Here is a 14,259-nt window from a genome sequence, read left to right on the forward strand (position 1 = left end):
CTCTTTGATTCCATAGGACCTCAAATACTGAAATGTGTCACTAATTAAAATATCTATGGTATGATACAGTGAAGGAAAAAAACAGCAGCTGAGCTCAAATTCAGACTGCCATTAATTTTATTTTACTCATTTGAGACTTCATTTCCAGATCTATAGAATTGCAGCTCCCTAAAGAATATGTCTAGGATTAAATGAGTCTCCACCATACAGTGAAATGCTTGGCCCAATGCAGGTATTCAGTAGATACTAGTTTCTTTCCTTTGAATCCTTAAGAGGACAGTGGGAAGTGTAGATGGTAAAAGTCTTAATTAGGAGGGTAACACCATATTTGCTTGGGTTTATTTCTGTGTTCTCATTCTATCCCATTGGTCTACTTGTCTTTTTATGCCAGTATATATATATATATATATATATATATATATATATATATACTGTTTTGAATTGTGATAGTGAAGTGAAGTCACTCAGTCGTGTTCGACTCTTTGTGACCCCACGGACTGTACCTTACCAGGCTCCTCTGTCCATGGGATTTTCCAGGCAAGAGTACTGGAGCGGGTTGCCATTTCCTTCTCCAGAGGATCTTCTGGACCCAGGGATCGAACCCAGGTCTCCTGCATTGTAGGCAGACATTTTACCATCTGAGCATGAAGTGCGATAACTCCTGCTTTATTCTTTCTCAGGATTTCTTTGGCTATTTAGGGTCTTTCATGGTTCCATATTAATTTTAGTAGTGTATTTTCTACTTCTGTAAAAAAAAATGCATCTGGACCCTTGATAGGGATTGCATTGCATCTACAGAAGGCTTTTGCTAGAATTGCCATTTTAACAGAATTAATTTTTTCAATCCATGAACACAGGATACCTTTCCACGTGTTTGTGTCTTCCGCAATTTCTTTCATCAATGCTTTGTAGTTTTGAAACTTAAACTCATGGAAAAAAGACCAAACTTAGAGTTATCAGAGGTGGAAGATAGAAGAGGGAAAATTGGAGGAAAGTGGTCAAAAGTTACAAACTTCTAGTTATAAAATAAGTAAGTACTATGGATATAATGTACAACATGACTATACCTAACACTGCTGTTCAATATACAGGAAAGTTGTTAATAGAGAGTAAATCCTATGAGCTCTCATCACAAGGAGAATTTTTTTCCTTTTTTCTTTCTTTTATTTTTATTGTATTTATATGAGAAGATGGATATTAGCTGAGCCTATTGTGGTACTTTTTTCACAATACATGTAATTCAAACCATTAGGTTATATGCCTTGAACTTGCAAAATGATGTATGTCAATTATTTCTCAATAAAACTAGGGAAAAAAAGAAAAAAGAGGGTAAGAGTTGGCAGCATGCTATAGGGAACATGAGATTTGGAGTAAAAAGGCTTGATTCCTATCACTTAGCTTACGATTTTGAGTAAGGTATACACCAAAATCAGCTATATTGGTTTCTCCTTCTGGAATTCAAAAACACAGTCTAGATCGTTCACATGTAAGCAAATTATCTAATTACCACCACCAAAAAATACCCCCAAACAAACAAAAAACCCGAGGGTGTTTCTAAATGATTTTACCGAAGTACTGTGTGTCACAGAAGACAATGTTTCATCATGAGGACAATGATTCCTGAAACTCTTAATGTCAGTAACCTTATAATTGAAGAAGAATGAAAAATAAATTCTATGACATAAGACTGTATAGATACCAATTTATTTCAAATGCTTTAAATGGAACAGTTCTTCACATTTTCCAAGGTCAGTGGGTAGAGATTACGAAGGATTGCTCTGACTCACTTTGTCCAATATCTGTAATAATTCTTAAAGTAGAACTAGAAGAGATCTGTTTCTTTATCTTTAAAATAGGAATCATATTAGTTATTATAGTGTTTGCATAAGCTTGCCCTGCCAAGCCCTGCCATTATTATGAATAAGCACATCCCTCAAATCCCATACACAGGAGATAAAAGCAAAAGGAAGCATTTTATGATCTGAGAAAAACAAACAAAAAGTAGATTCACCCTGTCTAGCACAAGATCCTCCCCCCCAAATGAAGTCTTAAGTTTGTTCCCATAAGTTATACCCTAATGAAATCTTACATAGTACCTTACTGACATCTACCAATACAATCATCAGTGTAAGACAGCTTACTCTTTGCTGTTTTCTTTTATTCATAGACTATAACATTATAATCTTGTTTTTCTTTAAATATCTGTTATATTTTTTTATTTGTAGAGTCAATTCTAAAATCTAGACATCCTTGAAAGATTTTTGGAACAATTCTTTTATTCATGACTCTGAGCCTTTTGTTCCCATAAATCAATAAATGTGGTATGGAATCTTGAATTCATAATGATGTACAAGTAGTAAGTATTTACCAGTAAGTGCTCATCATTCAAAGTGAAAGAGCTATAAAAATGATGTTCCTGAAGTGCCATTTTAGTATAGATGAAGGAGAAAATAACTACATCTTGGGATTATGAGGGGAATCTCTGTAAGTCAGGGGGAAACACGAGCTGTATATGAAAGAGGAAAAGAGAAGGGAGGGAGAAGAGACAAGAAGAAAGCAAAGAAAGAAGGACAGCCTATCTTTACACAAGCATTTAAACAGAGTGGAAGGGAAATCCCAGTCAGAGGCATGTAGGGGCAAACGAGTCTGATGTTATTGGGATAACAGTATTTTCTTTGTAATTATTCTGGCAAACATGGTGAGATATCATATTAGTGTATATTCAGCTCTACAGACAGTAGGTTGCCTTTATCAGGATGGTCAGCTAGCATTTAATTAGAATAAGGGAACACTCTAGAGCCACTACAAACACTTCAGCTATTATTATTTCTCATCAAAAGTAGATGCTTCATGAATTAGCACAATGGATATTAGAAATCAAGTTTCACTGCTAAAATTAGTGACTTTTTTTTACTAAGCATAATGGATTTTGGAAATGGACCCTCAATGTTGAAATCAGTGCTACTTAAGACATATGCCCAAGAAATCATAAACAAAATGAAAAGACAACTAATAGAATAGGATAAAATATTTGCAAATGATGCAATTGACAAGGGATTAACTTCCAAAATATCCAAAGAGCTCATAGAGCTCAATATAAGGGAAAAAAACACAAAACGAACAATTCAATCATAAAATGGGCAGAAGACCTAAATGGATATTTCTCCAAAGAAGACATACAGATGGTTAACAGGTACATGAAAAAATTCTCAACATTAGTAATTATTAGAAAAATGCAAACCAAAACTACAATGAGGTACCACCTCCCATCTGTCAGAATGGCCATCATTTTAAAAAATCTACAAATAACAAATGCTGGAGAGAGTGTGGAAAGCAGTAACCCTCCTACACTGTTGTGGGGAATGTAGTACAGCTACTATGGAGAACAGTATGAAGGCTCCTTAGAGAACTGAAAACAGAATTACCATATGATCCAGCATTCCCACTCCTGGGTATATATCCAGAAAAAACGCTAATTCAAAAAGATACATGCACACCAGAATTCACTGCAGTACTATTTACAATAGCCAAGACATGGAAGTAACCACGCAGTAAATGTCCATTGACAGATAAATGGACAAGGAATATGTCCACATACACATACATGCAAACAATGGAATATTACTCAGCCATAAAAAGGGTGATATAACACCATTTACAGCAACATGGATAGACCTAGAGATTATCATACTAAATGAAGTAAGCCAGACAGAAAAATACAAATACCATACGATATCACTTACATGGGGAATCTAAAAAAAATACAAATGAAGTTATTTACAGAACAGGAATAGATCCAGAGATAGAAAATAAACTTATGGTTATGTGAAAGTGGGGGAGGGATAAATTAAGAGTTTGGGAATAACATACATGTTCTACTATATATAAAATAGATAAACAACAAGGATTTACTGTATAGCATAGGGAACTATAATGAATATTTTGGAAGAACCTATAAGGTGAAAAATCTGAAAGAGAATAAATATATTTATGTGTGTGTGCATATATATACACACACACACACACATATATATATACACATACATATATATATATATATAAAATCAAATCACATTGCCATATACCTGAAAGTAACACAACATTGTAAATCAACTATACTTCAACAAAAAAAGACACGAGTAACTTAACATCATTTAGAGACACATCCCACCTCTCACATATCTAGTGGGGCCAGAGACCTTTCCACTTAGGGAAACTGTTTCAGACTTGATTCTAAATGGTCCTGTGTCCTAATGAAGAATATTCCTTCTGGGTTTTTCATAAATCCAAATTTATTTCAGAAAGAATTTTAAAAGTTATATGTAATAGAAAATACAGTAATATCAGAGAAATTTCTGAAAAAATATAGATATAACATCTCAAATTATAATGCCCTACAATGTTGTTTTCATGTCTGAATAGTTCCTTTCAGTTCTTATCGACATGGAGACATAGCTCTCTTCAAAGCTGATCATCATAGTATACAAATCTTTTTATGTTCTGCTTTTCATTGAATACCATGACAGTTTCCTGTATCATACATCGTTTCCAGTTGATGAGGAATATTCTTAGACATCATTAGATGGTTAGCCTAATCCTGACACCGGGATTGTCACATGTGCCTCAGGGGCAAGGTTTTCTGGGAACTCTCACAAACATTCATGTGACACAGAGTTGGATCTTCTTCAAGTTGATAGGATAGGTTAAATGTTTGTTTATTAAGAAATGTATATGCAGCAGAATCTGTCCAAATTTTCTTTCAGTATTTTATGGAATCAAGGTGGTAGAGTAGCAATTAATCTTCTCCTATCCCTAACCATTAGAGTTAGCTCATTTACCCAAAGGGACCTGAGAATTATGGGTAACTGCATTGTCTTGGGTCCATTCTCAACAGCTGTGTTTGTCCAAAGACCAGCATTTCATTCTAACTGGGAACTATGTATGATCAAATTCTATGGGGTTGGCAAGGTTACACATGTTTAGTTGGGTCACCCTGTTACAGCAGGTGCTTTCTGAGTTAAGAAAGTTTTCTGCTCTGGCAGGCAGAAATATCGATAACCAAAACCAGGAGAAGTATCAATAATCTCAGATATGCAGATGACACCACCCTTATGGCAGAAAGTGAAGAAGAACTAAAGAGCCTCTTGATGAAAGTGAAAGAGGAGAGTGAAAAAGTTGACTTTAAACTCAACATTCAGAAAACTAAGATCATGGCATCTAGTCCCATCACTTCATGGCAAATGGATGGGGAAACAGTGGAAACAGTGACAGACTTTACTTTTTGGGCCCCAAATCACTGCAGATGGAGACTGCAGCCATGAAATTAAAAGACGCTTGCTCCTTGGAAGAAAAGTTATGACTAACCTAGACCACATATTAAAAAGCAGAGACATTATTTTGGCAATGAAGGTCCATCTAGTGAAAGCTATGGTTTTTCCAGTAGTCATGTATGGATGTGAGAGTTGGACTATAAAGAAAGCTGAGCGCCGAAGAATTGATGTTTTTGAACTGTGGTGTTGGAGAAGACTCTTGAGGGTCCCTTAGACATCAAGGAGATCTAATCAGTCCATCCTAAAGGAAATCTACCCTGAATAATCATTGGAAGGACTGATGTTGAAACTGAAACTCCCAATACTTTGGCCACCTGATGCGAAGAGATGACTCATTTGAAAAGACCCTGATGCTGGGAAAGATTGAAGGTGGGAGGAGAAGGGGATGACAGAGGATGAGATGGTTGGATGGCATCACCGTCTCAATGGACATGAGTTTGAGTAAACTCCGGGAGCTGCTGATGGACAGGGAGGCCTGGTGAGTTGCAGTCCATGGGGTCGCAAAGAGTCGGATATGACTGAGTGACGGAACTGAACTAGCAGGCAACATAGCTGTTTAGTTGCTAAGTTGTGTCTGGCTCTTTGCAACACCATGGACTGTAGTCTGCCAGGCTCCCCTGTCCATGGAATTCTCGAGACAAGAATACTGGAGTGGGTTGCCATTTCCTTCTCCAAGGCAACATAGATGAAGGCTCTTTTTTTTTTTCCCTAAGAATCACAGTAAATTTGTACTTAGAAAGAGAAGTTTGGCTGAGTATAGCGGATCAAACGGAGGGGAAGAGAATGAAGACTAAGAAAGTGTTGTAGGAGGTTTGCACAAGGCATTTGCAATGAAGAGTGAGGATATAGTCTATTTTCAAGAGGTACAATTAACTCATTATTTCCCGGGGGAGTTTTGCAGAAACCAATGTCCATGACCAGTGATTTTTGTCTGGCCCCAAATTTATTCTGTTATTTCACTAACACTTTCTGGGTTATTATACTGGATAGTTACACTTGACACACCTGTAAAGTCTTCTCCAGTACTGTGAGTTTCTTTTTCACTTTCTGTATCAGACTCAATCACTAAGGTTTTTTGTCTTTTTGTTGGTCTAATATTCACATCAGAAAGAAAGACAACGCCAAAAAATGCTCAAACTACTGCACAATTGTACTCATCTCACACACTAGTAAAGTAATGCTCAAAATTCTTCAAGCCAGGCTACAACAATACATGAACCATGAACTTCCAGATCTTCAAGCTGGTTTTGGAAATGGCAGAGGAACCAGAGATCAAATTGCCAGCATCCGCTGGATCATCAAAAAGGCAAGAGAGTTCCAGAAAAACATCTGCTTCTGTTAATTGACTATGCCAAAGCCATTAACTGTGTGGATCACAATAAACTGCAGAAAATTCTGAAGGAGATGCGAATACCAGACCACCTGCTCTGCCTCCTGAGAAACCTGTATGCAGGTCAGGAAGCAACAGTTAGAACTGGACATGGAACAACAGACTGGTTCCAAATAGGAAAAGGATTACGTCAATGCTATATATTGTCACCCTGCTTATTTCACTTACATGCAGAGTACATCATGAGAAACGCTGGGCTGGAGGAAGCACAAGCTGGAATCAAGATTGCTGGGAGAAATATCAATAACCTCAGATACGCCAATGACATCATCCTTATGCCAGAAAGTGAAGAAGAACTAAAGAGCCTCTTGATGAAAGTGAAAGAGGAGAGTGAAAAAGTTGGCTTAAAGCTCAACATTCAGAAAACTAAGATCATGGCATCTGGTCCCATCACTTCATGGCAAATAGATGGGGAAACAATGGAAACAGTGGCTGACTTTATATTTTGGGCTCCAAAATCACTGCAGATGATGACTGCAGCCATGAAAGTAAAAGATGCTTACTCCTTGAAGGAAAGTTATGACCAACCTAGACAGCATATTAAAAAGCAGAGACATTACTTTGCCAACAAAGGTCTGTCTAGTCAAGGCTATGGTCTTTCCAGTGGTCATGTATGGATGTGAGAGTTGGACTACAAAGAAAGCTGAGTGCCAAAGAATTGATGCTTTTGAACTGTGGTGTTGGAGAAGACTCTTGAGAGTCCCTTGGACTGCAAGGAGATCCAGCCAGTCCATCCTAAAGGAGATCAGTCCTGGGTGTTCATTGGAAGGACTGATGTTGAAGCTGAAACTCCAATACTTTGGCCACCTGATGCGAAGAGCTGACTCATTTGAAAAGACCCTGATGCTGGGAAAGACTGAAGGCAGGAGGAGAAGGGGATGACAGAGGATGAGATGGTTGGATGGCATAATCGACTCGATGGACACGGGTTTAGGTGGACTCCAGCAGTTGGTGATGGATAGGGAGGCCTGGCGTGCTGCAGTTCATGGGGTAGCAAAGAGTCAGACACGACTGAGCAACTGAACTGAATGTTCACATTGTCTGAATCAGTACTGTATTCTGAAGAACTATCATCTTCTAAGACACTATTATATATGTCATCCAGAAAATCAGAGAAAGTATCTGCATAAAATTCACTGAAAAGTCCTTTACTCAAAATTTTGTGATGTGGCAATTTTGAAAGTTTTATGGTAATAAACTTGCATTTATAATACACAGAATGTTGGGATAAAAACTGAATGGAGCAAAATATGAATGATAATGACAATCGTAAGTTGTACAATGAACCCTTGATTAACTTAAAGCTCTAAAAACTATGCACAGTCATGTTAATTGTATCTCTCTATATAAAAATGTATTGATATATCTGTGGCCAATAATGTTTGGGTAACAAAAGATGTATTAATATGTCTCTTGTCAATAATGTGTTAGCTGATCATGATAACTAATTGGAAATGGCAGATGGAGAGGAAGTGAAGCAAATGAGGTAAATGATGATACAGAGAATTGAGATGTAAAACGGAGAATGGTAAGGAATGAGTGTGGGGGGATGGGTGATGGAAAAGCTGGTCTTGGTTCTTATTACAGTGTAAAAAAACCAAAAGTTTATGTGAATATGATAATAAAACAAGAGAACTTGGAGAAAGACATTTAGGAGTAATTCGTACATAAATGCAACTGTAGACAGGTTGTACATATGATCCAAAAAGGTGGTGCTGCAGAATTAAAAGATAAACGCTAAGGCCTGAGTCTAGGGGAAATATTACAATGTAAGGTTGTGTAGAAGGGTACAAAGATTGATGTGAACAAACCAAGAGAGCAAAGCATCAATGTGTTTCATCTTGGAAAAATAGAATCTTTCTGATACAGAACTGATACAGTCAGGTAATGCCCATTGTAAAGACTTGAAAGGAACCGACTGAATGTGTCCAGATGCCAAACAGTTCATCTCCTAGTCTGATACAGTGATGGAAATTAGGAAAATTTGGGGATTTAGACCTGGGTTTCAATTCTGTCTTTCTGGTTGTATGATTTTCTGAGTATCAATAAAATAGTCAACACAACACTTGTCATTTAATACATACTTAAGAAATGGTCAGTGAATCTGTTATTAACAATCACTGTAGTACTGACATTACTTCAAAAGATGAGCTAAACTTTTTTTCCCTCTTCTTCTTCTTCACACCCTTTTCCTTTCTTTCCAAGAGCATTTCATGTATTCCCATTTCAGCGGAGGAAACATGGTAGCCAAGAATAAAGATAGCTGATCAACTTTGACTTTCAAATTACAGTTTTTGAAGCCAAGTCAAGAAAAGCTTGCATTCTCTTAACAATTCTCTCTTCTTTGGAAGAAGAAAGGACTTGTAGGAGAGCTAGGAAGAATGGGGATTCATGATATTAGAGAAATTTTTCAACACTGCAATAGTAGATATTTATTCAATTGTAACAATGTGTAGAAGAATCCAAGGAGATGCAACTAAGGTTCAGTAACATCTAAACTCTAAACATCTAAACCTAAATCAAATCCCTTATGATTATACAGTGTAAGTGACAAATAGATTCAAGGGATTAGATCTGATAGACAGAGTCCCTGAACAACTATGGACAGAGGTTCATGACTTTGTACAGGAGGCAGTGATCAAGACCATCCCCAAGAAAAAGAAATGCAAAAAGGGAAAATGGTTCTCTGAGGAGGCCTTACAAATAGCTGAGAAAAGAAGAGAAACTAAAGGCAAAGGAGAAAAGGAAAGATGTACCCATTTGAATGCAGAGTTCCAAAGAATAGCAAGGAGAGATAAAGTATTCCTCAGTGGTCAGTGCAAAGAAATAAAGGAAAATAATAGAATGGGAAAGACTAGAGATCTCTTCAAGAAAATTAGAGATACCAAGGGAACATTTCATGCAAAGATGGGCACAATAAAGGACAGAAATGGTATGGACCTAACAGAAGCAGAAGATATTAAGAACAGGTGGCAAGAATGCACAGAAGAACTATACAAAAAAGATCTTCATGACCCAGATAACCACGATGGTGTGATCACTCACCTAGAGCCAGACATCCTGGAATGTGAAGTCAAGTGGACCTTAGGAAGCATCACTATGAACAAAGCTGGTAGAGGTGATGGAATTCTAGCTGAGCTCTTTCAAATCCTAAAAGATGATGCTGTGAAAGTGCTGCACTCAATATGCCAGCAAATTTGGAAAACTCAGCAGTGGCCACAGAACTGGAAAAGGTCAGTTTTCTTTCCAATCCCAAAGGAGGGCAATGCCAAAGAATGTTCAAACTGCTGCACAACTGCACTCATCTCACATGCTAGCAAAGTAATATTCAAAATTTTCCAAGCCAGGCTTTAACAGTACGTGAATCATGAACTTCCAGATGTACAGACTGGATTTAGAAAGGGCAGAAGAACCAGAGATCAAATTGCCAACATCCGCTGGATCACTGGAAAAGCAAGAGAATTCCAAAAAAACATCTACTTCTGCTTTATTGACTATGCCAAAGCCTTTAACTGTGTGGATCACAATAAACTGTGGAAAATTCTTCAAGAGATGGGAATACCAGACCACCTTACTTGCCTCCTGAGAAACCTGTATGCAGGTCAAGAAGCAACAGTTAGAACTGGACATGGAACAACAGACTGGTTCCAAATCAGGAAAGGAATATATCAATGCTGTATACTGTCACCTGCTTATTTAACTTATATGCAGAGTACATCATGAGGAACGCTGGGCAGGATGAAGCACAAACTGGAATCAAGATTGCTGGGAGAAATATCAATAACCTCAGATACGCCAATGACATCATCCTTATGCCAGAAAGTGAAGAAGAACTAAAGAGCCTCTTGATGAAAGTGAAAGAGGAGAGTGAAAAAGTTGGCTTAAAGCTCAACATTCAGAAAAACAAAGATCATGGCATCTGGTCCCATCACTTCACGGCAAATAGATGGGGAAACAATGGAAACAGTGACAGACTATTTTTTGGGGCTCCAAAATCACTGCAGATGGTGACTGCAGCCGTGAAATTAAAAGATGCTTGCTCCTTGCAAGAAAAGTCATGACCAACCTAGACAACATATTTTTTTTTTTTTTTTTGCCCGGCGCCCAAGTGCGCCCCGGCCGGCTGGTCGACCTGGAGCTCTGTCAGACTGGCGCCCAAGTGGGCCGCGGCCGGCTGGTCGACCCAGAGCTCCCTCGGTAGACAGCATATTAAAAAGCAGAGACATTACTTTCCCAACAAAGGTCCATCTAGTGAAAGCTATGGTTTTTCCAGTAGTCATGTATGGATGTGAGAGTTGGACTATAAAGAAAGCTGAGCGCCGAAGAATTGATGCTTTTGAACTGTGATATTAGAAAAGACTCTTGAGTGTCCCTTGGGCAGCAAGGAGATCCATCCAGTCCATCCTAAAGGAAATTAGTCCTGAATATTCATTGGAAGGTCTGATGTTGAAGCTGAAACTCCAATACTGAGGCCACCTGATGCGAAGAACTGACTCATTTGAAAATACCCTTATGCTGGGAAATATTGAAGGTGGGAGGAGAAGGGATGACAGAGGATGAGATGGTTGAATGGCATCACCAACTTGATGGACATGAGTTTCAGTAAGCTCCGGAAGTTGGTGATGGACAGGGAAGCCTGGCATACTGTAGACCGTGGGGTCACAAAGAGGCGGACATGACTGAGATACTGAACTGAAACTCTTTAGAATCTTCTACCTTTCAGAATGTGACAAAAAAAATTATACTGGAAATTTATCATTTGGGTTAAATCCTTCATATCATTCAGAACAAAAATTATGTCCAAAATAAGGTTAATAGATAAAATGAGACTTCTTTAGCCAATGTCTTTTCAAATAACTTCTACTGTGTTAATTGTGCAAATAACAGCAGATCTTGAAGTTATGCTGAACATACCAAATTTTTAAAAGGCTAAAGATAACAAGGGCTCAGTGATCAATCAAATAAATGCTTTGGAAATAGACCTATATTCAAATCCCATCTTGGCCACTTACAAGAACACTAGTGGTATCTTCTTTAGTAAGTTATTTAACTCTGGGAGTCTCAGTTGCTTCATCTGTAAAAGAGAGATTATACTATTGACCTGAGTTTTTCTGAGGTTTAGCAAAAATGATTTTAAGAAGGCCTAGTACTCAGCTTGATTCTCACTCAACAATGACTCTGACATTGGCAATTTTCTCATATCTCTTTGAAGCAGTAGCAAAAAACTTAATAATCTTTATGAATAGGCAAAAAAGTTAGAAACAAAGAATAAATAGGCTAATCGATACTTTAAAATGAGAAAAAAAAAACAGTCTTGCTGTAGCACAGATTTCATTCTAATGGGAAGGGGAGAAGGTTACACAGAGGAGTGTTAGGGATGCTGAATAAATTGCTCCTCTTCACAAGTCTGACAGCCTACACTTTACCTGTGACTTATTCCAGAGGCCTGTGGAAATGTGGTAACAAGGGCAATTGTTTCATTTTCCTTTGTAATGATAAGTGAAAAATGGATAGTCAATAAAAAGAGATTATGAAAATGATCAAGAAACCCTGACCGTCTGTACTATTTATTGCCACTTCACATATGCTTCCTATGTTGCAAGTTAATGTTATATATGAATCACTTTCAAATGACCAAAAAAGGAAAAAAAAAAAAAAAACCTTTAGTCCACTAATGGGCAGTTTATGGAGCTCAATTTTAAGGACTCCAAATTCTTCTTAGATTGTAAACATATTTATGACTGACCAGAGGCAAATAATAATAATGATTCTATGAAAACAATATTTACTTACCCAGTTGGAGCACAAGTATTAGATTTATTATTATGAAAATAACGTGTTTGTGCACTTCCCTCTCTGTGGGTCCCCACTTGGAATAAAAATTAGACTGTCCAAATAAAGCTAAATAAACAGGGTTGAAAGACCATTGGATGAATTCTAAAATATTCAGTATGGTTTATTATAACTGATCAGGCTAAACAAGGGACAAATGAAGATTCACTTCAAACTACTGAGCTAGGGAGCACGATGAAAAGAGACACCCCTTACTTATACAGAAGTAAAGCTGGACTTTCAGTACTGATTACAAGGTGAGAGAAATGAACACTCTGATAACACTGTAGTCAGTGTTTGTAATTCAGAAGTGCTCTTTGGAACACCATTCTAAAAACGGTAGGTGTTGCTTTCCAATTTTCAGAGGATAATACCTATTGGCTCCAAAGCATCACACATAGCGTTCCATAGAAAAGATGAATTTACAAACTGAACATTGAAAGACTCTAAGAGATACTGCAAATGGTTATTCAGGTAACTTTTCTTTCCTTCAACAAAACAAAAGCAGGAAACAAATATGAAAAGAAAGAACGTTACAAGAAGGGACTCAGCTTACCTCCATCTAGCTCCTCAGCCCCAAAATGATTCCTGTAGAAGAGCATGATTTCTATCTTGTAACATTTGTAGATGGTCACCAAACAAACGAGCAGCAGAAGGATAGCACCAAGCCCTCCAGCAAGTTCAACTGTATACATCAGCTCTAGAAAAAAAATTACCAGAGGGAATTATACCATATTCACATACAAAATAATAAATTCAACTTGATTTCACACTTCTGTGGATGAGATCAGATGTGGGTAGTGGACTGACACAACCCCTTTCCTTTCTGCAGTAGAATCTGACCTTTTGATAACTTTCTAGCTGTTTCCTTGGTAACCTGATAAGGTGGTATGTGGTAACTGTGTTGCTAAGCAACATTGCTTATGGTAAGAATGAACCTACATTGGTAGATTGCATTTGGACTGATTTGTAAATACCTGATTGGAAACTATAATTTGGGGCTTGCTAGAGTGAAAGTGCCTCTTACACATAACCTATTCCTGTGGGAATCCTGCAAGGTACGCTGGAGTTGATAAAAGAAATACTGGTTCCTCTGCAGATGAAGCTTTTAAGCCAGGATAGTTTCTGAACTCACCCAATCTGAATCTTAATCTTTCCCACCTCAGCCGTCACCCGGAGGTCGGGGCTGAGGAGAAATGAGGGGTAAACTGCACAGTTCCTGAAGGGCAGTGTGGAGTGTTGCATAGAGAGTTGGGTGGACCACCTAATGAATACTGTCTGCTGGCTCCTGCCAGAAGCGCTAACACTTGTCTTTCTCAACAGAGTGGTGCCAATATGGCTGACCACAGTCTTGGAGGCTGAGTGCTAACTTGGGCTTAAGAACTAGGCTCCCTAGAGGATGTCACACCAGACTATATGGTCGTTTTTTCCTTTCACTAAGCTCTTAAAAGGGCTTCCCAGGTGGCTCAGTTGTAAAGAATTGGCCTGCCAGTGCAGGAGATGCTGGTTTGGTCCCGGGGTCAGGAAGATCCACTGGAGAAGGAAATGGCAGTCCACTCCAGTGTTCTTGCCTGGGAAGTGCCATGGACAGAGGAAGCTGGTGGGCTACAGTCCATGGGGTCACAAAAGAGTCAGTCACGACTTAGCAACTAAACAGCAGCAACAGAGCTAAATATTTTTTTCTTATCCTTTCTTTCCCCTTCGACT

General features: G+C 38.1%; 1 protein-coding gene across 1 annotated transcript in view; it reads right to left on the bottom strand.

The window, feature by feature from the left end:
- IL1RAPL1 (interleukin 1 receptor accessory protein like 1) overlaps positions 1-14,259 on the bottom strand; it is a 1,418,929-nt gene that overhangs the window by 9,942 nt on the left and 1,394,728 nt on the right. The window contains exon 9 of the mRNA XM_043896687.1: positions 13,109-13,252. Coding sequence (XP_043752622.1) covers positions 13,109-13,252 — 144 coding nt within the window. The remainder of the gene's footprint in view (positions 1-13,108; positions 13,253-14,259) is intronic.

The sequence above is a fragment of the Cervus elaphus genome, chromosome X (assembly GCF_910594005.1).
Source record: "Cervus elaphus chromosome X, mCerEla1.1, whole genome shotgun sequence".
In the NCBI taxonomy this organism is placed as follows: domain Eukaryota; kingdom Metazoa; phylum Chordata; class Mammalia; order Artiodactyla; family Cervidae; genus Cervus; species Cervus elaphus.